The 26,758-nt window shown below is 41.9% G+C and overlaps 1 protein-coding gene across 2 annotated transcripts in view; it reads right to left on the bottom strand.

Annotated features, from left to right (window-relative positions):
* Window positions 1-272: 272 nt before the first annotated feature.
* Window positions 273-26,758, bottom strand: part of PTPRN2 (protein tyrosine phosphatase receptor type N2) — a 2,289,968-nt gene continuing 2,263,482 nt past the window's right edge. For both annotated transcript variants that reach the window (XM_086941498.1, XM_086941499.1), the window contains one exon: window positions 273-1,781. Coding sequence is in view for 1 of the 2 variants with exons in the window: in XM_086941499.1 (XP_086797625.1) it covers window positions 1,710-1,781 (72 nt within the window). In the remaining variant the exon portion in view is untranslated. The remainder of the gene's footprint in view (window positions 1,782-26,758) is intronic.

The following is a 26,758-nucleotide window of genomic DNA, read 5'->3' on the forward strand; positions in this document are numbered from 1 at the left end:
GGATATTCAAGACCCACACTATCTTAGATGCCTCTTACAATGATTTCTATGTTATATAAAAAGACATAATCCTTTATATATCTTGTATTTCACAGAACCAGATCCATACACGGAATGAAATGAACCATTGTAGATTGATTATGTGTTTTAGGTATGTAAACTTAAACATTAATTGTCCTTAATACAGGACAACTGTAAATTGTGCAACAAACATGAATAACCAGATGAATGAATTGTAAGTACGAACACGTTGAGTGAGACAACTGTCCAACTATGTTGCAGATTTTTTTAATGAAATTTCTATTTTGAACATCAAAAAAAGCTGAAATTTTCTAGCTGATTCTGAACATACCACTCATACCTGGATCCATTTAAAATGACCATGAAACATTTCACAAAGAGTGAATGGGCACTTTCATAATTGTTGATTTCAATCAAGTTCAAGCAGGGAAGTAAGAACAAAACTAATGACACTATTGATTCACAATCTTAAAACTAGAAGGATCGATTGGCACAATAACAGAAAAAATTATAACTCCAAGTATTTCTTTACCAAGAGAGAGAGACATTATGGTACACTGTATTTCCAATGTGCTTATTTCGTTGAGAAATTACAGGAACTCTATTCATAATTGTAAGTATTACTGTATTCAGACATAGAATTATATTTTGCAATTACTTTGATGTAATAACTCAATAAAGAACTGAGTATTTAACATACATTTTGAGCATTAGAACTGTCATGAAAAACATTACTTTATCCAGACTTTGAACTCATCCATTATTCCCACAAACACAGAACTGGTTATAGACAATACAGGGAATCTTTACTCTGCAGTAATTCTGATTGTTTTAATGTGAATATCATTTTCTGTATTGAACGTACGATGTGTGGCATCACAAGATAGACAGGAACAGATGGATGAAACATTGTGCTTCATTTTGTTAAACAACAGCTGTCCATTCAGAAAGCTACACTCAAGGTATGAAAACACATTTGAAGAAATGGGGTCAATTTCCATCTCTATATTCAGACCATTAGAAAATAAGCTGAAAAATCTTCAGAAGTGAGGGTCACTTGTACCAGTTGTGCTAACCTTGCAAGTCTATTTACTTCTATATCATGTTTTGTTCCTTTCATGGGCCACCTTCATACGCAAAGCTGAACTGCATGTAGTGCACAGTGGGCAGTGTTCACAAGCTGAAATTGAAGAGGTGTTTTTCTCTTTGTGACAAAGGCAAGAAAGGAGAAACATCTCTTTCATGCTTATTCTGTAAAAATAGTCCTAAGACTTCCCTCAAAACCACTAATTCAGCTGTTCCAAAAATTAAAAAATGTAAAAGAACACTTGTGGGGTTTGCTGAATGTTTGCAATTTGTGCTGTTAGTTCATACTGATTTGGAATCAAAAACATCAATGTGGGATTTGAGAAAAGTCAGTTCTCTAAGGTCCTAAAGTAAGCAGATATCCTGCTCATTCCTTTACATTGGGGTTTCAATGCAAATGTTGTTTCTTTTAAAGAACACAAGCACGTTTCGACTGTTGAACTGTACTGGGCTACAGAGCCACTACGAATGCTATTTCTATGAGGTTACAATAGATGATATACAGTTAAGGTTGGGGCACAGGTTCCAACAGAATTCACAGAGACTGACAGATTAAGAAAATCGGGACAATTCCTTGAGGAGCTTTGTGGAGAATAGAACGCTCATTGAGGAAGGGCTTTCAGAATTGCATTCACTTCTTCTGCAACTGCCGTCAAAGCAAACTCAAACTGCTCCTATAAAGCAAAGAAAGAAATTAGGAAAATAGTTATTTCATCCAAGTAACATGTTTCTTCATACAAATCTAACACATTACATATTTGAAAATCATAGTTGCTATGAACTTGGTATGAAAATATATTAAAAATGAATTGAAGATTGATTGTTTCAGACAACAGACCTCTTTTGAGATCAATGCAAACTCGTTGATAAATCAACAGTTTCCCCATACATCTTGGTGTGGTTTTCAAACAAAAATTCATTGATGGAGAAGAAACAACTAGTTACTTACCTACGGCAAAATATTTTCTGGTGAAAACTCTACTTAACTCTAGATTGCTGACCTAAGAATTTCCACCAGGTGCCAGATTGGACCAGAGTATTCCTGTGTGCTGCAAAGTGGTGTTGTGCCATTCTGCTTAGGCTCCATATCGACCTTGACCCTGAAGTGATGGAAAAGAACTGCATCTAAGCACTACCTCTGCGTGCTGATGTCCGTTTCGAGTCTTTTCCCTTTTCACACCCTCAGACAAACAACATTATCAATTGTTGGTTACAGTGTGCTGAAGACTAACTTTTTAAATGTCAAAAAGAGACCTACTCCTCAGAATGGGGAAGTGGAAGTGCAATGAGCTACCTGTGGTCAGAGTGTACACCTGAAGCAGCATTCTCGAAAGTAAGTCATTTGATCTCCCGAAGAATACCTCTAACCACAGATTACCCATCTTAGAACAGATACCAAAGCAGTACCTTCCAAAGGTGGAGGGTCTGTGGAGTGGGCTCTACCCAAAAAGTTTATCAAAACTGAGCAGGTGAAATATTCTTTCTGTCGGACCTTGTTGTCAAAGCAGCAGTGCTTGGTGAACGTAAGCTTTGATGCCCATGTCACAGCCTAATAGAGGTCAAGGACAGGCACTCAGCATGCCAAAGCAGTGGTAGAGGCTCTCAGACCTTTCTGATAATGCTTCTTCGCCAGTGCATATCAGATCTTAATGCAGAGGATTATTCACCTCAACAAGGTCCTTTTATGCACAACCTTCTCTTTTTTTTCCCCGGTGGACCCACAAAAAGTTGATTGTTTATTTGATGCTCCTTGGTATGACCTACGTATACATTCAAAGCCTAAAGAGTAAGGGAATAACAACTTCCTTAGCATATGGAGAAAATGTGGTGAGGATGCACAACTGGAATAACATCTCTTCAAATACATAGTAGTCTCTCTTTTCCCTCGTGATGTAGAAAACAGATGAGGGTTGCTCTAATTTTTCTGATAAATACACTTTTTATCATTCCATGATTTTAATATATTTGTCAAGTCAGTAGAAACAGAAAAGCCTAAATGGATGAAATCCTCCACCAAAGCCCCCCTTGCTTTAATGACATATTTTTAGTTTAAATAAAAATAATCAAGGAGCTCGACATCTCTGGAAATAGGATTATGATCCAAAACTGAAAGTAATCTAAGGAAACTCTCTTTCTGACTGCAAAGTTGTTATCACATGGGCTTAAAGTACCTACTTTACTGATCGACTTTGTAAAGCATGCAACAATCAACATGAGCAGCCTTTCAAATCATAAACTAGATTGCTAGTCAGGATAATACTGCAAAGAACACTGTTCATTCACATGATTTTTGTGATCAATGGGCTATTTATTTTATGCATAAAATTGACAATATTTGTCTTTCTATTATCAATACATCAGTCCCAGAGTCAACTTTAAGTTTGTTAATGAGTCTCCTATTTCCGTGGGGTCTTCCTTTTCATTACTGTACCCACATGTATCCCTACAGTTTTTACAATGTTGCTGATCTGGGTCCTCGCTTGATCTCATGCCAGGTAAATTTCTTTCTACTCTGAAAAAATGTCTTGCTCCTGCTTCCTGATATTTTCATTCCTCTCTCCCTACTGGTATGGTCCTGGAGGACTGTAAGAGGGCCATTATTAATTCTCTTCTGAAGAAAATATATCTCGAGCCTTTGTTAACTTCTATTTACAAACCTATTACCCTTCTTACAACAGCAGCAACCATGCTGTTGGTAAATATATTTTCAATACCTTGAGGCGAATTCCATCCTAGATGACTCCCAAATGGGTTCTCACCCAAACTGTAGCTTAGAATAAACCTTACTGGTTTGTTGTGGATCATTTGCTCCTAGAAACAGTCAAGGGTCACAGTAACACTCTTACCTTTTAGACTTTCCAGTGGCATTTTACACTATGGACCATCAACGTCTTCAAGACTCCATATTTTATTGTTTATGTCATTTTTATGAAATAGGTCACAACCAGCATTGCTTGCAAAATTTTGTTCCTCACCTGCCATGTCCTCCTGTTTTGTACCACACGGTTCAGTCAAATTTCGGTACCTTTTGAATATTTATAGGTCCTTCGGTGTTGAAATATATACATACGCCAACAACATTCGCCTTCTGTTGAGACTCAGTAACAATCCTCAAGACAACAAAACCAATAATTAAATTGCTTTATAGCCGGATGAGTGCCCACTGGCTTAAGCAGAACACCAGTAAAAATGAAAATCGTGGTTGGTGAAAATCAGCCGCATAGTCACCTCTCTTTCTGGCACCCAGACTTTGGACACAATAATTCAAAATTTGTGAAGTCAATTTAATGCCTTGCTGCAGATGGACTGTCAAGTTTCAACAGTAGTATCATCTTGTTCCTTCCTCCTGAGATACCTTCATAGCTTATTACCGTTCTTTCCTTTGGTTTGTAAAAGACTGCATTTCTGCCATTACTGGAGCATGCCTGGACTATGGTAATAGTCTGCTTCTGGAGGTAAAAAATCCCTTCTTAATAAACTTCAGGCAATACAAAATCAAGCTGTCAGACTGGTGATTAGTGCTCCCTGATATTACTGTGCTTCACCCATCTTCCATGAGCTAAACTAGCTCCCCACCCACAACACTGTGATATCTCCTTGTTTGGAAATGTATCTTCTATGATTTTACAAAGACTTTGTAGATAAATCCCTACAAGGCATATTCAGTCTATTGCCTCTTTCTTTAAATGTGCCCCGTTCTGTCAACGCTACTCTAGTGGTACATAAGGGGGTGGTGATGGACGGAGCATCTGGATCAATCAAACACTCACACCCAGTCAAAAGATCTGGGTTTAATCCATCACCGTTCTTTAGCCCACTCTGCCACCCCAGTTCAGACATGGCTATATGCAAATCAGTCTGACCCTGTGCCTCATGGGAACAGTCCAGCCCGAACTGCCAAGCCATGTCTTCCCTGGACCGGAAACAAGCTTCCGAGGACCAGTTTCTGGCATTCCAGCCGTCTTCATCCCGGCTTGCTTGACTCCAGTGGCAAAGTGAGCAAGGGACTCACGTCTGAGCATACCCTGCCACACTTATGGCGGCCAAAAGCAGTACATAAGGGGGTGGTGATGGACGGAGCATCTTAATCAATCAAACACTCACACCCAGTCAAAAGATCTGGGTTTAATCCATCACCGTTCTTTAGCCCACTCTGCCACCTCAGTTCAGACATGGCTATATGTAAATCAGTCTGACCCTTTGCCTCATGGGAACAGTCGAGCCCGAACTGCCAAGCCACGTCTTCCCTGGACCGGAAACAAGCTTCCGAGGACCGGTTTCTGGAATTTCAGCCGTCTTCAGCCCGGCTTGCTTGAATCCAGTGGCAAAATGAGCAAGGTACTCACGTCTGAGCATACCCTGCCACACTTATGGCGGCCAAAAGCAGTACATAAGGGGGTGGTGATGGACGGAGCTACTCTAGTGGCAAAGTTTTTTTCAAATAAAGCGCCCTGTCTTTGAAATTATCTTCCACAGAAGATGAACAAATTTCAATCACTTGATTTAAGGGAAGCTGTAAAACTTTCTGTTTTCTTGAACCTTTTTTCCGTCTGTTGTTTCTGATTGCTCATGGCTAACCAACTGCGAAGAGAAACACTCTATAAATCATAACCTAAATCTATTGTGAATCTATCCCTATCCTTATAACCTTGTTCACTCTCAGATATCGGTTCTTATGGTTTGGATGACTCCTTACAGTGAACCTTCTGTTTGGGTTTTGAAGGTTGTGGTTTATAAACTTCCTCAGCTTGACGTTGGTTAAATGTCAATGGTTTCTCTTGGTCTCCTTTGCTTTTGTTTCTTTACTAAACGTCTTGATCTCTATTATTGGTGGCATGGTAGATTTAGAGTCTTAAAGTTTAACACTGCTCTTTTTGAAAGTACAATTATTTCTGGGGGTGAGCAAAATGTGTGCAATATGCCTTTTAAAATTATTTGAAATTATATGTAACTACACGAAATCCAAATATGTCGTTTCACACTATATTCTAGCCTGAAATGCATGCTTCTAGGAAGCATGGATTAGAACAGCACTGCAAACAACAGCTGTTAGCGTTCTGTTTTGCTGTTCATTCATAATAAATTCTTAATACGAATTGCACCATTCACTGTAAAATGTGACCGCAAATTGCTCCATTAACTGTGAATTTTTACCACAAATGGCACATAATTGTGCGAAGTTGCTTAATGACACCATTTTATGTATTTTGTGTAAGAAGTGTAATTGCATAATTCTCAAAATTACGCAAATTACTCTGACGTAATTTACAATTTGCCCAGGCCCAATTCTTTCCCTCAAGTACTTCTGGTAAAAAAATCTTGGGGTCAGAATCCCCATGGCGTTTCCCCATGCCTCCTTTGACATGCCTTTTTCCTTAAAGAAACCCATGTCTTCCTGAGATGGGGCCTGTTTTTTAGCCTTTACACCACTATCTTTGCCACAGTTTTGCACAGTATTCCAGGATTAATTTTTCCTCTATGAATTAAAGTCTTTGGATTGAAAGTGTAGGATACACCACAATCCTGCCACTTGTAGGAATAACATACATACACATATATGCATATTTATGGAGAATTTTCGATTACAGATGGGGCAGAATTCATAGAGCAGGCTCATAATCTAAATTGGCGCTGCGGAGGCTCCAAGGTAATATTTCTCCCTCTACACGTTCTTGCAACCAGGCAAAGCTAGTTTCTCAAAATCCTAATCCATGGATCTAGCAAGGCCAAGTGGCTGGAACTTCGAAGTCAGTGGTCTGTGGAGCTCAAATAATACACCTCCAAACCCAATGGTGGAAAAAACGACTATGATGAAGTTCACCTGCCGAGGTGTTGGGGCATTACGGTTCATGTCATAGTGAGTGTACGTCTTCACCAAGTTGACGCCCAAAATAAAAAAAATACTACTACAAAAACTTCTGTATGCAACCACTTTATGGCGAAAGTATGCAAAGCTTTTCTACCTAGAAAAGATTTAACGCTGCAATTGTTTTTGGTCATAATCGAGATCACCAAAGGTGTCTCTATCCCTTGCGCTACATGATAGGATTCAGTGACATCCAGTGAAGTTAAGGGTCCGAGACTACATCGAATTACCCATAAACATCCATGTTTTTTAACTTTACTTTTCATGATTCTGTTTAGAGAACCGATATATTACCCTAAAGTACATTAAACCTAGGTTGGCACACACACATGAAACCTAGATAAAAGTGAAATGAGCATTTCCTGTAAATGAACTTCACCAGACATTCTGTGAAAATTGCTAAAGACTGTGATGCGATACTCGGTTAACCAAAACTTCATGTGTTTCATATTTTCTTCCTGCACCGTAGGACAGCATTGACGTTTTAATTAACATATGTTTCTATAAATAACGAATTTAAGGGCATATTTGTAAATCTAATCGGTGTTGACTGGGTGGAGGAAAAAGACTAGACAATTAATGTGATATCTATTTTTATTTATCTAGCGTATATTCTATAACTTCCATTTATAATTGTACTTTTAATGGATCCCCTGAAATTAGTCTGACGCCCACGGCTTCTTATTTGCATTCTACTGGGAAGCACAGTGTTTGCTCACAGCAATCGAAGCGAAAATAATAAATGTGCACAGAAGTAGCAAGAGATGAGCTGTCTTTTGCCAATGTTTTTCTTCACAGGAGAAAAGCGTATAGAGTCTCCTATCAATGCCACTCGTCACCTGCATGCACTGTGCCAGCTGGAGAGAGAGGCTGACCAACAGGCATCGTCTTCACTGCTAGATGTAATAGAAGCTAGGGGTGAAAGTAACTTGCGTAATTCAGTGTCACGCAATCACGCGTAATTACCTAAAATTTCTTAGAGATTACTCCTGAATTACGAGAGAAGAGTACTTCTGCATTTAGTGCTATATCTTAGCGCTAAATTGCCCCCTTGGGTCAAAAATGGACACCAGGATGCATTTTGTGCTATGAAATAGCGCTAAGTACACCAGAACACGAATATCAAGCACAAAGCTGCACACAAGTGCTAACTAACCATGGGCCATATTACCAAGGGCCATTATCGCCGCTTTAGCAGGACTTTTTCCCGCTACTGCGGCAATAATTTTACCGCCCTACTACCTAGCTGTCGCTAACACCAGTTAGCGACAGCTAGTAGGAGATAGCGATCATCTTGGGGCCCGATTTGCATGTCAGCGATAATTATTGCTAATGACATGCAAAGTGGGCGTGCCAAGATGTTAGCGACTGAAAACAGTAGCTAATATCGCTATCTCCTATTACCAACAATGGCTTAGTTTTGGAAATATTCGCGCTAAGCGCAAATATCTCCAAAAGCTAACGCCTTCCCTGACCAGTTCTTAGCCATGTTATCCAATGAGAGGTGGATAACATGGCTAAGAGCATTGTCACAGTAATGCCTGAATATCGCTGTATTGACAGCGATATTCACGCATTTTGAATGATTTGTATCGTTTCTGAGATAAACCTTGATAATAGCAAGGTATCTCAGCGATAAAAATCGTCGTAGCGCGGCGATAAAATTATCCCCGCTAACCCTGCTTAGCGATAAATATCACTATTTCTAGGTATTATGCCCCCGTGTTCTTGCCGATGGATTTTCCCCAAACTTACTTCTGCCTCATATCGTTATTTTCTTAGTATTAAATGAACCCTCACAACCCAAATGGACGAGAGGATGCATTTTGCACTATGAAACAGTGCCAAATGCAGCAGAACACAAATAGTGAGCGCAGGTGGCCGCTTGCACTCACTAAATGTGCTCTCACATTAAAATGTATTACCCCAAAAACACTCTTAATTATGCGAGGAGGAATAATCTCATAATTATCAGTAATTCCGCATCAAACAGTAACACAGAATTACCAAAAAGACTCCAATTACACTGGCATCTTAGAAATTCCACCCAGGCCTAATACAAGCCCATATGAGAAACTAACACACATGCGCACATGTCTCGCCAGCTCAGTTTGGTTGATATAAAGGGTCTTGCAGGTTCATTTTTCTGAATTCCATTATGGGATCCATTTAATAAATGCACTTAAGGTGATCATATGAAAATGTCTTATGTGCACATTTCCTGCTCTTGCGTGTCATGGAAGTCATCTTGACATGTTGTAATTTTCCCATGTGGCCTGTGACTCTTCACAAAGGTGTAAATAAAGATCAACTTCACCTAAACTTTTTAGCAGCATGAAACTGTTGTTGCTGCAGCAGAAGGCATTGGGGGCACTGCTGAGTATTGCCAATAATTCCCTATCCCTTCTTTCATTCCCCACCCACAGCACGGTCCTACCACCACTTCATGCACTGTTCCATGAATGCTGGAGCTTACACTCCTCCTTAACTGTCCACAGCCTGCCTGGTTTTCCTGCCTCGCTTTTCCCCTGCACCCTGTCAGCTTTTCCCTCCCTGCGCAATTTACCTGTGTGGGGAGGGATTGCATTAGTAGCTTTCTTCAATTTCTTGAGATGGCTGCCCCGTGGACAGGGCTTCCTGCCCCAGGAAACATGGTGCATCAGCAGGCCGGGATGGTTTAGCTCTGTCGAGTGAAAAGTTGGAGCACTCTTGGATAACTTTGGTCAATTTGTTAAAGAATTTTTTTTAGACCCAACTTTGCAGGCATAGATAAATCCTTCACCCACCCCTGGCACTGATGTGGCACTAGGCAAAAATATTTGCATTAGGGCAATTCCGCATTGACACTAACCCTAATGCAATTTGTACCTGTGCTGATATTTATATAGTTATATAGTTTGCCTCACATTACATTTAAGGATGTGTTTAAGGTAATGTAAAATATGTGCAAATATAGTCTGCACATAGGCACCTTTCTAGGATGCAGTCTCAGGATAGCAATACATGCTGTGATATATTTTTGCCCTACTTGGTGGTCTCCTTAGAACGTCCGTGGTAAATGACAGTTTTGGGTGCCCAAATAAGGAATATGCTACTTACCAGTATGCATCTGTTCTTGGCATAGAGGGCTGCAGAGTGGTACATTATGAATAGATCGCCATCTGGTGTTGGGCTCGGATGATTGCACTTGTTTTTCTCTTGGAGAGTCTTTTGTATCTTGGTGACTCCTCCTTTGGTTGCTAGTGCGCATGGGCATCGGCTCCATCCTTAGATTGTTTTGCCATAGTAGGGTTAGATGGAGTAGTATGATAGAATACAGATAGAAATGCCCATGTAAGTGTATCTAAATAAGATATTGTTGGAGCAGACACAGGTTTCCGGGGAGGCTGGGAGGGCATGTACCACTCTGCAGCCCTCTATGCCAAGAACAGATGCATACTGGTAAGTAGCATATTCCGTTCGAGGCATATGGGCTGCAGATGGTACATTATGAATAGACTATACAGCAGTTCTCTCCCTAGCGGTGGTCGCCTGTGTCTGTTGCAACAGTCTGAAATAAAGTCTTCAGTACAGCTTGTCCCACTCTAGCTTGTTGTGTTGTGTGCACATCTACACAATAGTGCTTTGTGAAGGTATGCGGTGTAACCCAGGTAGCTGCTTTGCATATGTCATCTAGTGGAATGTTTCCCAAAAATGCAATAGATGCTCCTAGTTTACGTGTAGAGTGAGCTCTAGGAGGAACAGTTAATGTCCTCTTTGCCTTTAAGTAGCATATTTGTATACATTTTACAATCCATCTGGCAATGCCTGCTTTAGAGATGGGATTGCCCTTATGTGTAGGAGAAAACGCTACAAATAGCTGTTTTGTCTTTCTGAAAGTTTGTGTTCTTTCTATATAATACAATATTGCCCTTCTGACATCTAATGTGTGTAGGGCCCTTTCTGCTACCGTCTGTGGTTTTGGAAGGAAGACCGGTAGTTCCACTGACTGATTGATGTGGAATGCTGAAATTACTTTAGGCAAGAATTTTTGGATTTGTTCTAAGAACCACTTTGTTTTGGTGTAACTGCATGAATGGTTCTTGAATTGTAAACGCTTGTAACTCACTTACTCTTCTGAGTGAAGTGATAGCTATGAGGAAGGCCACCTTCCATGTGAGGAATTGTATTTCACACCTATGCATAGGTTCAAAGGGTGGTCCCATTAGTCTGGTAAGTACTATGTTGAGATTCCAGACTGGGGAAGGTGGCAGTCTTGGTGGAATGACTCTTCTGAGTCCTTCCATGAAAGCTTTAATTGCTGGTACTTTAAACAGGGAAAGATGTTGCCTGTTTTGTAGGTACGCTGCTATAGCTGCGAGATGCACTCTGATCGAGGTATATGCTAAGTTGCATTGCTGCAAGTGTAGTAAATAGCAAATAATCTGTTTAGTAGATGCGTCCAGAGGGTTGATGTGGTTACTGTTACAGTGTACAGCAAACCTTTTCCATTTTGCTGCATAGCATGCTCTGGTGGTAGGACGTCTTGCTTGTTTAATGATTTCCATACATTCTGGAGGTAAATCTAAGTATCCAAACTCTATGACCTCAGGAGCCAGATCGCTAGGTTCAATTGTTTGGGATCTGGGTGCATTATTTCTCCATGGTTCTGTGTAAGGTGCATGGGTAATAATCTTAGCTTTTGATGTGGCACCTGTGAGAGTTGCAGTAGCGTGGTGAACCACGGCTGTCTTGCCCACGTGGGTGATACTAGTATCATTGTCATTGAGTGCTGTTGCAGTTTCCGAACCACTAACGGAATTAGTGGGAGAGGGGGAAAAGCGTAAGCAAATTTGTTGGACCAATTTATCCATAGTGCATTGCCCTGGGACCTGTGGTGTGGGTACCTGGATGCGAAGTTTTGGCATTTTGCGTTCTGATGATTGGCAAAGAGATCTATCTCTGGTTGTCCCCATCTTTGGAAGGATGGCTGCAGTATTTGGTTGTGCAGCTCCCATTCGTGTACTTGTTCTGACTCTCTGCTTAGGATGTCTGCTATCTGATTTTGAACTCCTGGTAGGTGTTCTGCTAACAGATAGATCTTTTGAGGAATGGCCCATCTCCAAATGTCCTGTGCTAGTCTTGATAGTTGGAGAGAGTGTGTCCCCCCCTGTTTTTGAATATAATACATTGCAGTCATGTTGTCTGTTCTGATCAGGACTGCTTTGTTTGTTATGTGCATCTGGAAAGCTTTTAGTGCTAGAAATACTGCTAGTAGTTCCAAGTAGTTGATGTGCAGTTTCTTTTGCTGCACACTGCATTTCCCATGCACTGTGTATTTGTCCATGTGCGCTCCCCATCCGGAGAGCGATGCGTCCGCTGTCAGTATCGCTTGTGGAATCGGTTCTAGGAACGACCGTCCTTTGGAAATGTTTGTTGTGTTCCACCACTTCAGAGAGCGATGCGTACGGTCGTCTACCAACACCAGATCTGTAATCTGACCTTGAGCCTGATTCCACTGTGTCGCTAGACACTCCTGTAGTGGACACATTTGTAGTCTGGCATGTGGTATTAGTAGTATGCAGGAGGACATCATGCCTAACAGCTGCATAAACACTCGTGCTGGTAGTGAGTGTTGTGGTTGAAATCTTTGTATTAACTTGACCATTGTCTGTATCCTGATTGGATTGGGGTATGCTTTGGCTCTTTCTGTGTCTATAGTAGCCCCCAGGTATTGTTGAATTTTATTCGGTTGTAGGTGTGATTTTTTGTAGTTCACCGTAAACCCTAGGTGGTGCAGCAATTGAGTTGTCTTCTGTGTGTTGTGAAGGCATTCTTCTTGTGACTTGGCCTTTATTAACCAATCGTCCAAGTAAGGGAAGACATGTATTTGTTGTCTTCTTAGGTGTGCTGCCACCACAGCTAGGCATTTTGTGAACCCTCTTGGTGCTGTTGTGACACCGAACGGAAGGACTTTGAATTGATAATGTTGTCCTTCCACTACAAACCTTAGGTATTTTCTGTGGGCTTTGTGAATTGGGATGTGAAAGTAAGCGTCTTTTAGATCCAGTGTAGAAAGAAAGTCCCCTTTCTTCAGTAAAGGAAGTACTTGTTGGAGCGTGACCATGTGGAAATGTTCCGAATTTATGTATCCATTGAGAGGTCTGAGGTCCAAGATTGGTCTTAGGGACCCGTCTTTTTGGGGGATTAGGAAGTATATAGAGTATACTCCTGTCCCTTGTTGATGTTTTGGAACCTTCTCTATGGCATGCTTTTGTAGTAGTGATAGTACTTCTTCCTTTAACAATGTCAGATGGTCTTGACTCATTGGACGCTGTTTGGGGGGATGTTTAGTGGGGTAGCAGTGAGTTCTAGGCAATAACCATGTTGGATAATTTGTCTCACCCACTTGTCTGATGTGATGTTTTCCCAGACAGGTAGGAACTGTGCTAAACATCCCCCGACCGGTGTTATGTGGTCTGGGGGAAGTTGTATTAAGTCACTGTTTTGGGGTTGGGGAGTTGCGGTTGTTATTATTTCCGCGACCCCTACCCTTGTTGTTGTTACCTCTGTAACTACGTCTTGAATTACCTCTGGGTGACGTTGGCGTAAAAGAGGTAGATTGCTGACTTGTTCCTGTACTTTTTGAGCCCCCTCTATAGGTGGATCTACGAAAGGAACCCCTTTGTGTTGGCTGTTGTAATGCTCCCATTGACTTAGCCGTTTCTGTGTCCTTTTTCATCTTTTCTAAGGTCTCATCTGTGCTTGAGCCGAAAAGTGTCTTTTGATCAAAGGGTTGGTTCAATAAAGATGTTTGTACTTCTTGTTTGAACCCTGAAACTCTAAGCCATGCATGTCTCCTTAACATGACACTGGTGTTGATGGATCTTGCTGCAGTGTCTGCCGCGTCTAGGGCGCACTTAATGGAAGTGTTAGTTATTATCTTTCCTTCCTGTATTAGCTGATCTGTTCTCTTCTGATGTTCTTTGGGGAGATGTGTGATGAGTTTTTCTAACTCATCATAATGTGCTCTGTCATTACGTGCAAGTAGCGCTTGTGTATTGGCTATACGCCAGCTATTTGCCGCTTGTGATGCCACTCTTTTGCCTGATGCATCTATTAATTTTGACTCTTTATCAGGTGGAGGGGCCTCTCCTGTAGATAATGAGTTAGCTCTCTTGCGAGCGTTTGAAACTACAAGCGAGTCCAGAGGCACCTGCCCTTTGATAAATATTGGATCCTTTGGAGCCGCCTTATATTTTTTATCAATTCTTGGGTTGAACACCCTAGCCCTCACTGGGTCTTTGAATATGTCTGCTGTGTGACTGAGAAGACCCTTCAGCATAGGTAGTGTACCTGATGTTTTTTGTGCAGTAGGTAGTGTCTCTAATAGGAAATCCTCTACCTGAGGTTCTGTATGTAGATCTACCTTATGATATTTTGCTGCCCTATTAATGAGCTGTACAAACCCTGTGTTATCATCAGGTGGTGAAGGCTTTGAGGGATATAACTCTGGGCCGTTGTCATCATCTGACCCTGCGTCATAATTTTCCCATGGGTCATCCTCATCTGGGATAGTGTCATCATCCCCTTGAGGTTCTCCCTCCCCTGTATCACTGCCTACATCTGACGGAGGTGTAGATGGTCTTGGTGTAGGAGGTGGAGGAATATTTGGCATAGTGTGAGGAATAGGAGAAGAGGCTGTGACTTTAGGTCGAGGAGAAGTAGGAGGAGTTGTATTTGTCCCCAGTGTTCTCTTTTTAGAAGGAAGAGGTTTATCTGCTAGCTGTTCATTCTTCCTCTTCTTCGTCACTACTTTGCCAGTCTGTGGATCGATAAACAAAATCTTTTGTTTGGGATCTGTTTGTTACTCCTGTGTCGGTACCGAAGCCTTTGGTTCCGAAAGGTGCCTTTGTTTTCGATCGTCAATGTTCGGTGTTTTCGGCACCGAGTGTTTGCTCGATTCCGATTTTTTCGGTGTCGAGTGAGTCTTCGACGTCGAATCATGTTTTGGTTTCGACATGGAATGTTTCGATGCCGAGCTTTCCCTTGCATGAAGCTTCGGCGTCGAAGCCGATGTCGACCGCTTCTCGGATCCGACATGGTGTGAGATCGAGAGTTTCGGTTTCAGTTTCTGTTTCGTTGCCAGGCCCGAAGGCGGGGCGTCAGAAACTTTTTTCTGCGGTTTGACCGGGCTCGAAGGTGGGGTCGTTACCACACGGGGTCGGTTTTTTGGTAAGGGGACGTCGTCACTCACGGTTTGTTGCACGTCGAGTTCCTCGACATCCTACTCGTCCCCTTCCGACCCCGACTGATCTTCATGATCCTCTTCTTCATCGAGGTGCTGGTCTTCGAACAGCTCCGGGATCGCCTCCGACTGCATTCTGGAAACCTCGTGTCTTCGAGCTCGACGGTTTCTAATCGTCGACTTGGAGGAGAATGCTGCGCAGGCTTCGCAGTCCCTGGATTCGTGTTCAGGCGATAGGCAGAGGTTGCACACCTCGTGTAGGTCCTTGTGTGGGAACTTAGCAACACACGTTGGACATTTCTTAAATGGAGTCCTTTCCATGGACTCCGGGCTTGACCACATCGAGAAAGGCCTCCTGTTGGTCGGCGTAGATCAAAGTTTTTCTTCGATGTTGGAGTCGAAACTCGTCGGAATGGAAATGAAGTCGCGTTCGATAACAATACCGTCGTATTGGAAAGGTAATACGTGTCGAAAAGTAACTTCTTTCCGAAGTCGATCTGGAGCGCTTCAATCCTCATCCGAACCCGATGGCGGAAAAAAACAATCTAAGGATGGAGCCGATGCTCATGCGCACTAGCAACCAAAGGAGGAGTTACCAAGATACAAAAGACTCTCCAAGAGAAAAACAAGTGCAATCATCCGAGCCCAACACCAGATGGCGATCTATTCATAATGTACCATCTGCAGCCCATATGCCTCGAACAGGTAATTACAGAGAAGACATAGCATGGAGGTATAGATCAATTTTCAGCATCATGTTATAATAGGCAGTGGGCAAGATAGGGGCAAGCTGACCTCAGCGGTGGCATTGCTACAATGAGGCTCAGGTCCAACATCTCATATAGCAGGGTTCCAACAGACATTGCTTGCTCTGAACGATGATTAAAATGGCCTACTCGAAAAATTGAAAAAATAGTCATACATCACCGAATTAAGAAGTAGGCGAAGAGGACCAAGGAGAAGAGATTGCCAGCTGAGGAGGGTTCTAAAGCGGATTCAGCTTGTGGCAATCAACAGAGTTTTCCCTCTGTCTATGAACAACTTGCAAGCTAATATTTCGTTCTCGGACTATACAGCAATTTGGAGACCATAAATGCAAGCACACTTGGAAAAATCCTAGCAGCTGACCAAAAATGAGCTTTCAGAAAGGGAAGCCTTCTGAAACACTGCATGTGCAAGGTCATCATAAGTCTCAGAGATCATTAATGTTGTTCAAATCAACAGATGCCTCTCTGAGTGAGGCAATCATATGGTGAAATGCAATGAGCTTTAAAAAAATTCCCCTGCGCAAACAAAGGCCACTGAACCAGGAACTGATTCCAGTGTTGAACCCGGTAATTCAAGCCTGAGCATGTTATTCCCCATTCCGACACCAAAACCTCTGATGCCTGATATGAAGAGGATCATGTTGTCCAGAACCATTAACTCCAACCGCAGTATCTCCTCCTATTACTTAACATCACATAATGAGGGCAAAAATAATCTGAGCCCTATTAAGTAGTTTCATCCTCACTCACTTCCTTATGTCCATGCTGGGGCTGCACTAGCTGTTGCTTTTTTCACTTTGCTCAGTGGTGAGAAACCCTGATGGTCGGCTGATGGTCAAATCCCAAACAGCAGTGGTCTCTCGACTGGTCTAGATTTAAAGCTAGGAGGGTATTCCACCACCAATTCTATAATGTCTACCACTTGTTAAGGAGTGCATGCCTTAATTATAAACATCTCATGCATTTGAATAGCGCCAATGGCAACTTAGGGCATCAATGGTATGTGCTCCAGTTTGAGTTATATAAAAATGCTAAAAAAGGAAAAATATAAATAAAAAGGAATTAAAGGCAGGAAACATAGCGTATTAAACATAATCGTTTGACTGCTTTATCCAAACCCAAGATGGTATTTAACTTGCAATGCTGACCAATATGGGGCTGAACTGTGCTAAGTTTAGTCACGAAGGTAGGGCCCACATGCATCAATGTAGGATTTTGCATTTCTCAAATAGCGAAAATTAAGGAATCGCTATTTGAGAAATGCAAAATGCTATGCATCAAGAAATCCTAAAAGTTTTTAGGATTTCTTAATTTTCGAAAATTGCGATTCCTTAATTGCGAAGTGCAATTAAGGAATGGCATTACATTGATTCCTATGGGCCTAGAGGCCCATAGGAATCAATGTAGTCAATTGGAAGCCAGTAGCAAATTGCGAGTGGCACTTAGAACATTTCATGGGTGCAGGGGGGGGTCCAAAGGACCCCCCCATGCACCCCTGAAATGTATTTTTCGCATCATGTTGCACACACACATGTCCTAAGGACATGTGTGTCCGTAACATGAACGTTTTAAAAATGCATTTTCTGCATTATTTACAGTTTTTGCAAATTTACCGAGTAGTTCAACTACTCGGTAAATCTGTCCCGCAAAATGCGATTTCTCTTTTGAAAATGTATTCATGCATTGCTTTTAGGAAATCGCACATTTGCGATTTCCTAAAAGCAATCGCATTTTTGGAAATCGCTCAAATGTAGCGATTTCCAAAAATGATTGATGCATTCCAAAATGCATTTTTGGAGTCGCAAACGGCCGATTTTAAGGAATCGCACCGTTTGCGACTCCAAAAATGCTTGATGCATGTGGGCCTAAGTGATGGTTTGCCTACTCGATGATGGAATATGAGCATCATTGATAAGTAGTCCTAAATCGAATGAAGCCTTGTTAGCACATTTGTTTGTTGCATTACTATTTTCGCTGTGCACTAAAACACGGCCCCTTTCTTGCTTTCGGGCAATAGTAAATGTTAAATATTGCAGAAACTGCACCTCCATTCTCTCAGCTCCAAATCCAACAGCTGAGATTTAAAAAAAATGTAGCCTTTCTGCTGGTGGCACGCTTCCAGCCTTCTGAGGCGCATTTGAAGGTTTCACACATCTGCTTCCTCACAAAACAAAATGCTTGATCCTTGGAAGCCAACGCGTTCACTAACAGCTCCCAATGCAGCATGTAGCACTTTTCTCTGCAATTATTTCACTCCCTCCAGCTACTCTCCCCTCTACAGATTTGAAGATCGTTTTACATTGTTTCCTCCCTTGCAAGCCTGGAATCTCAAAAAATGAAGTCAACTGGGATCCTTGAAGCAAAAAGTTGAATTTACAGCTGACGAAAAATTTGAGTTTAAATTTCAGCATTGTCTACATTAACAATCCAATCCATGTTAGTTTACCATTTCAAGTAAAAGCACACAAATCAGAAACATGGAGATCTTCTCGAGCCACTTTTTCTTAAAACATGATACACAATGTATTTAATTGAAGACAAAAGTGTTATCTTTACTGAGCTATAAGTATTCAGTTGTGTGATTATGAATTATTTTCTAGAAGTGGGTGCACTTACTTAATCAGCTATGAGGAGAGGTATTAATCTGTCAAATCTCATTGCACACAGAGGAGCTCCGATTTAACTAAATACATACTTTTCCTAAACCAGCACCTTTTCTAATGCATTACACTTCTGTTTTTGGTTAAACAGCTGTTCAACAATACTGTGTACACCACATTTCCATTGTTATTACAGTATTTCCTTGTTCTATAGTTACTGCTTTTGTATTTATTCGAAACCTTCCATATAAAGGAAAATCGTTTTTCATGTGTTTGTGGATGTACCTTCTATAAAGAATCAGTCCAATACATACTACCAATCGTATTCTTATTACGCAGTTCAATGTGGTTTGGGTGCCAACCACACAACTAGAACTAACCCATTGTTGACTTGCACAGGTTGCCCATACATATATGCACTCATCCTTATTTCTGTTGCATAAATTAAGACTTTGACTTAACTCTACAAGGTTTGTTTTCACACCCACTGGTGTTATGAGTGAACTTAGTTCAATGCATCAGAACTTGAATATGAAATACATGTAGCACTGCAGAACTCCACTCAGTACATGTCTAATGTGGAGTCAATGCTTTTTGGTTACCAACATGCCCTAAACAAGAATCCAGACATGCTGTGGTGATTGGAAAAAAACCGATTTCATTCTCCTCAATACCACACACACACACACACAACCTGCACTAAGAAAACCTGAGAAACCTACCAGACGAACGCTGATGAACGCTGACTCCTGCTGAGCCCGTGGAACCTGCGACTCTTTGCCTGCACTCTGGTCTCCCTCCCGCCGCCACTGTAGTTCATCTCGCGGCCGCCGAGCGGAGGGAGACTACACCTCCCAGCCTGCCCAGCGACCCGGAAGCCAGCACCGGGGTCACCGCGCCCGGAGGCGCTTCAAATTGACGGCGCCCTCAGTGGAGTGGGTGCCTTGCTGAGAAACCTACCAGACGAACGCTGATGAACGCTGACTCCTGCTGAGCCCGTGGAACCTGCGACTCTTTGCCTGCACTCTGGTCTCCCTCCCGCCGCCGCTGTAGTTCATCTCGCGGCCGCCGAGCGGAGGGAGACTACACCTCCCAGCCTGCCCAGCGACCCGGAAGCCAGCACCGGGGTCACCGCGCCCGGAGGCGCTTCAAATTGACGGCGCCCTCCGCATCGCGGGACGCCCGGACGAAGCCCGGGCAAAGGGCGGGCCATCTGAGGCCGTCCGAGGTTGGACTAGGTTGGGTTGGGCTAGGGACCCTGCCCGAAAATTCCTTCGAACACTTTCTGGACACAGACTGGCTTGGACTGCATTGGGTAACTGAAACAATTACTGAGTTCTGTGAGTAAACATATTGTTTTGAGTGTATTGCCCATCCTAACTATGCCCGGGAAAAAGAAACCCCAGTCAATAACACCATAGATAACTATCTTTTCCAAGTTGTGGCAAAAATAAATAGCGACAGGAGATCCTCGTTGGGATTGGATTCATCTAATCAATCTCCTCTGAACGATAAAGAGATAGAGGATCCTTTTATACTAGATAATAGCAGTACATCTGGTGTGGTACATGATTCTCTTCATGATATAAACACCATCCAGCCTAGTGGCATAGTTGCTATTACTGAAGATAATAGTGACAGTGAAGTGGTGACAGTGATATCCACCAATAACGAGTACCCTCTCCCTGCTCTAGCCCCTGTTCCAGCCCCGAGGGTTACTGGGGGCAAAAGAAAGGTTATGCCTAAATGGGGGGGTTTAAGGTCTGGTAGAAATAAAGTTGCAACCCCACCAAGGAAAATACTTGAGGATGAGGAGGATCATCTGACTAATGAAGCTTATGTGACCCTCTCCAATGCTCAATTTAATAAACTATGGAGCATGATGGACATAAAAATTAAAGGTATAGTCAAACCCCTGGTTAGTAAAATAGACAAATTAACCGCTGAGGTTAATAGACTGGGAGGTTTATTAGAAAAAACACTGGTGGAGGTAGGAAATCTCCCTGAAGTAGTTGTGTCTAGGGTAGAGCCATTAATGAGTAAAACACCCTCTGGCGAAAATTGTGGACCTACTCCTATCCCTGCGCCAAATCCGCTAATGGTACCACTGACGAATCCACTTGGTAGTGCCTCAGGTGTTGTACCCCCCGTTCCTACCACTGCTGATTTCAATACTGGGAAAGGGTCCTTTGAGCTTGTGGTAGAAGCTTCTCCATTAGTTCTCGTCCTTGCAAATGTCCCCCCATTGGTATCTGGGGAGGTTGAATCTACATCATCTTTATTACATAAATCTTTATCGTGGCTTACTAACAACATGGTAATATCTCCCTGGGGAAGGCAGCAATTATCTGAAGAACTTGTAAATGCCAGAAGGGTAGAGTGGATTGGTAATAGGGTCGAGAGGTTTAAGGGGGATTGTGTTGTCCTTAACTTCTCTGACCCTGAGGTATTGCCAAACATCTTGCCCAACATCTTACCTCCACAGCGAAGATCAACTTCGGTTGTTCCACTGACTTTGGATTTTTTCTATCCTCGGAAAGGAAGAGGCCCGAATCCTAGTACTTTAAGAACAAAATGGAACGTTGTGACCAAAAGGGGCAGTAATGATGTTGGTTTTACTGAGTGGGGACTAGGCTTGGAAAATAGATTCTCTGCCCTCTCAAACCTGAATGCCTGTGATTGACAACCATTTAACCCTAAGCCTTTGTTGCAAACTACATTTGATGCATGCACTACTGGGGAGCTTGGTGATCTAGTAGGCGCTCGAACTGAGATTGTCAACCCTGTGGACACGGTTGGACCAATCAATGAAAATGTAAATAACAATGGTATTGACGACATGTTGTTGAATGGGTTTGTCTCTAGCCCTAAACTTGAAATGGCATACGGTACTGGGAATTTATTATCCTGGAATGTGGCTGGGCTATGCTCCAAGCTGGACTGCGGAGACTGGTTTGGGTTTGTTAGCAAGTACGATGTTTGTATTTTTCAGGAGACATGGGCCTGTGATCCTGTTTTTGCTCTGGGGTACCTAAATTTCTATGTACCTGCCATTAAGGGCCCAAAAGGGCGCCCGATGGGGGGCCTTACTATATGGGTCCGACAGTCCCTAAAGGCTGTAGTAAAAAGTGTGGAGCTTGATCAAAAAGATATCCAGCTCATTAGACTCATGAGTGATACATCCATTTCCTTTGATATCTATAACATATATGTCAGAAGTGGAAATACAGGAAAATCGGAGGTCCTTCTTACCCTGTATAATCTTCTTGAGACACATTCTAGTAGTAAGAACATAATAATTGCAGGCGACTTAAATCGTACGTTTGAACCTCTAGATACCGGCGAGGCTTTCTTAGGCACAGAGGAAGATAAGCAATGGGATATTCCCATACTAGATACTACTCCAGTAACTCGCTGGACTGAGGATATTTTAGGTCTAAATGCAATGTGCCTCGAACAAGGGTTAAGAGCTCTGAATGGCAGGACAAAGTCAGATAGAGTACCAGCTATGACTTTCAATAATGGGAGAAACAAAAGCCGTATTGATTCTGTTATCTGTAGCATGTCCCTTTGGTCAACTGTTAGTGATATGGTTGTAATGGAAAGGCTTGAGAGTGACCATAACCCTTAATGTGTTTTTCACAAATGGTGGTTGTCCGAAGGTATTGTTTCTAATCCCCGTGATGATCTCCTACCCCCACTGATTGTACCAACAAATGAAATGCGCAGGTTGAGGTGGTCAAGTGTCAGGACAGACCAGCAGGTCTTAGAAAAAATAGGAGTTGCGACTGACAAGGCTATCATGGCCCTAGAGTGTGTGGCAGGGAATCCTCCGGGTCAAGATGACACTACAAAAGTACATGAGAATCTCTTTAAAGAAATTAAATGTTACTTTTTAAAACCTGTAAGTAGAAAGAGGGTATGTGCTTATAGAGCTGCTAAGTGGTATAATCATGATTGCAAGGTGGCACGAACCTCTCTGGGAGCCGCAATTAAGAGTAAAAACTTGGGGGCTATTCGATTTGCCAGGAAGAATTATAAAATCTGCATTGCTAAGGCGAAAAGAGATTGGGACGAAGCCCATTGGAACAAGTTGAAATGTGCAAGTGATCGAAAACACTCTAGATTATTTTGGCACATCGTCAAATGGGGTCAAGAAAGATCTGAAGAGTCAAGTAACAACAATGTCCCACAGGATGCCTGGGTCAAATTCTTCAGTGACCAGTATGCTACTAGGGACCAGATTGTAACTAGTATTTGCCCTACTCATCTATTTGCAGAAGACAATGTCTTCATGCAGAGTGAAATACTGTCTGCCCTCAAAACTGTACATAGCGGTCGTGCTCCTGGCATAGATGGGGTCCCAGCGGACATTTTTCTAAATGACACTGGAAGGTGGTGTAAATATATTTACTTGCTAATAAACCACATTACCAAGGGTGCAGATATCCCTGTATCATGGCGGGTGCTGTAATCATTCCTGTGTACAAAAAGGGAGATCGTGCCCAGCCTTGCAACTATCGCCCAATCAGTTTAATTGATACTGTCCAAAAAATAGTGGGGCGAGTGATTGTAAACAGATTGCTCGACTGGGCGGAGGAACACAATATTTTATCTCCCTTTCAGGCTGGGTTCCGCAGGGCAACTAGTACTGTGGATCAAGTCTTCCGATTCCAATTGATCCAGTGGAGGACCGTGGTGTTAGGTGGAGGCAGTCTTTATGCGGCATTTGTCGATTTGCGGGCTGCCTTCGACCTGGTACCAAGGGCGAAGCTGTGGGAAGTGCTTGCCGCTTTATGGGTCCCAGGGGTCTTGCTGACCTTGATCATGAGATTACATGAAGGTACTTATGCCAAAATTCAATGGGGTGGGTACGGTAATGACACTGCCGAATTTCCTGTTGAGCGTGGGGTTCGGCAAGGGTGCTCAATGGCACCAACACTGTTCACCCTTTTTATTAACGGTATTGTCCCCCGCATGCAATCACAGGTAGTGGATGCTCCTTCTCTCGCAGGTGTAAAAGTTCCAATTTTAATGTTCGCCGATGACACGTTAATTTTATCTAAAACCCCAAGTGGTCTGCAAAAAGCATTGGCCATTTTTGATAAGTTCTGTGGGGATCACGGTCTGGAGGTGAATGCGTCTAAAACTAAACTCATGGTTTTTATTCCACATAGAAATTTTAAATCCAAAATTATCATGAGTGGACGCATTCTTGAGGTTGTAAAATCATTTACTTACTTGGGGATCCATATCTCTAATGATACTAGGTGGAACCAACATCTAAATATTGCAACATTAAGGCACAAGCAACTAGCTGGTACCATTATAAAGGAGCATAGGAAATCGCTGACCAAACCGATTAAACCACCCCTGATTATATATGAAGCAAAAGCAATTGGGTCAGTATTGTACGGGGCTGAGTTGTGGGGGCATGAAAATCTGCATGAGCTTCAAACTTCAGAGAACAAGTTCTTTAGGAAACTTACAGGTACTCCACAGAGTGGTCCGTTATTGCCTCTGAGATATGAGCTTGGCAGGAAAGAAATCTCGGAAATGGGAAAACTACGACCGATTCTATACTGGCGTAGGCTCTGGACCACGCCTGAGCTCTCCCACTATGCGGATGGGTTCATTGACGTCATTAAAGCAGATCGCTTTAATAAAATTAGCTGGTTCAAATCATTAAAACTTGCACTATTTGAACTAGGGCTAAATGCATTATGGTTTGATCCAGCTGGGGCATCATTTCCCACTAAGACAACCCTACAAAAATATCTTTTGGGAACGGGTTGCTAATAGGAGTTTGCTCAGCATTAACAGCAGGTCCATGACCACCAGTTTCCTCGAGGTTAAACTGTTCCCTGTATATGAATTGTATTGGGACTACATATCTAACCCTATGGATAGGAAATTGTTCTTTCAACTAAGGGCTGGCTCTCTCCCTCTCCGTAATCTAACATCTAAATGGAGGGTAGGAGGGCCAGCTACTTGTCCTGTCTGTGGGGAAGGAAACGAAACCCTTGGTCACTTTTTGTTCTCCTGTTAAGTATATTCTGCTCCAAGGCGAGTCTGGTTGGCACCTATGTGTAAGAATTTGGGTACCAAAAGCAGTATGGTAGCTTTGCGTATTGTTAGATCTACTACTCTGACTTGGATCACAATTGCCACCGCAAAGTACCTGGGGTGGGCGTGGGTAATAAGGCAGAGATTGCTAGTAGGGTAACTACTCTCTGCTCAGTTGTTCAGAGACTGCTAGATCATTGTCTATTCTCTGTATTGGTATAATTCATGTGTCATTTGGAATGAAATTTTGACGATTTTAGCTCAATGATACTGTAATCTGTTTTAACTGTTTTTTAATAGTAATGAACTTTACACCTGTGATTATGTATATTTTGCTTGGAAGATAACTGTTTTTAATGAAGCATGTGCTTACGTCAAATATGACTTTTGTAATTTAATTGTTTTTTTATTACGTGTTTGTATGTCTGCTTTTATGAGTAATAACTCGAATAAAGCACTTTTTGAATTGAAAAAATGGAAAACTAAGAAAAATACACTTTAACTAAGAAGCCTTTTATTTCAACAGTCTCATTCTCATTTTGTTGCTTTGCACATCTAAGGCAACCATTTAGAATATCTTAATAAAGGCACACATGACTGTTGCGACCAAGAATAAAATTAACATTTCCGTTAAAATGCCATGCAAAAGCCTAACACCAAAGTCCTACTTTTAAGAGCTACACTAGGAGAGCATGGAGTATTATATCTTGCATCTGGAGTTTCTTAGCTAAAATCAGTGCCCTCATACCTGCCTACAGCAAAGGGCTGTAGTTGTCAGAAGTCGGGGAGGCTGTGTTCCCTGAGAAAGGTAAATGCACACAACATCAGCCCTTCTTCTCCCATACTTGGTTCGATATCAGCTTTCAGTAGAAAGTGTGATGCAGAGGCATCTCAGGGAGTCAAGATCTACTCTGGCAGAATATTTCATGATAAACTGGGGTGAAGTAGTCGAGTGTCTGGTCTTTTATATAATATCATGTCTAAGTTGGGTCTTTCAGATATAACCATAGGAATGTCTGAAATAACTTATGTGCTTCCATATGCTAGTCTAAGACGCATTCTTATAAACAAATAAGATAAGATCACTTCAATTCAGACTACATCAGTTTGGCTATTGTTCTTGTCTGACTTTGAAATAGAGGTAACAAGATACTTGTTCCATTGTTGTAGATTGATATCTCATCAGGTGTCTTATCAATGTCATTGTCTGAGTGACTTGACACTTTCATGGGTTCTTGGAAAGATAAGAAAATACGACATCTGCATCAAAAGACAGACATGTAGTTGATTCTGAAAAAATTGAGAAAATGGAGTCTTGACCTGCTCAATACGGAGCCAGGCCTTATGGTCTTTATGTCACTTGGTCTATTTTGACATTTTTGAACACAGCTGTCCAAACAGAATTGCCAATTACTTTTCCTCTGTCTGACAAAACTTGGCTTTCATTTCTAGGCATCTCTATAAATACTCTTTTATCTTGCCTCTTGAGAATATTGGAATGATATCATTAGACAGTTTTTAACCTGTTTACAATCTGTGACTATCCTGCAACAGTCAGTGCCAACTGTTGTCTACTTGTCACGCTCTTCAAAGTTCCCGTTTGGTCACATCATCGTTGGTATTTATCATCATGTTTTTGAAAATTACATTAATGCTCACATTTTATTTCCAATTTCTCCAAATATATCCATAACTTCCCTTTGCACTCCCATTGATACAGTTGTGGTCAGTCTTGAAATCCCACTAATAAAATCCATTTTAAATATTAGTACTGTATTTTCTTATTCATTAGTCAACTGCAGACGCAATAAAGCTATTATAATAATACCAATATTGCGTAAAATTTTGCAGTCATGGCTGACTGTATCATTTTGATGGCGATTTTTCGAATTCTTAAACCATCCAAATTATGCCCTTTCACGGTTCTGGTGAATTAGAGATGTGTGGCCTACACTTCCAGTAATATTGCAAAATCAGATCACAATGCTCATATCTTACAGTAAATTGTGAGAAGGTCAGGGGATCACTAATATGAGGTTAGTCTTCCCTTGGACACATCACACTGCAAATACGACTCAGAATACACACCTAAATGTATAAAACCCTAACATGGGGTATGCAAGAA

Source organism: Lissotriton vulgaris, chromosome 10 (assembly GCF_964263255.1).
Source record: "Lissotriton vulgaris chromosome 10, aLisVul1.2, whole genome shotgun sequence".
Taxonomy (NCBI): Eukaryota; Metazoa; Chordata; class Amphibia; order Caudata; family Salamandridae; genus Lissotriton; species Lissotriton vulgaris.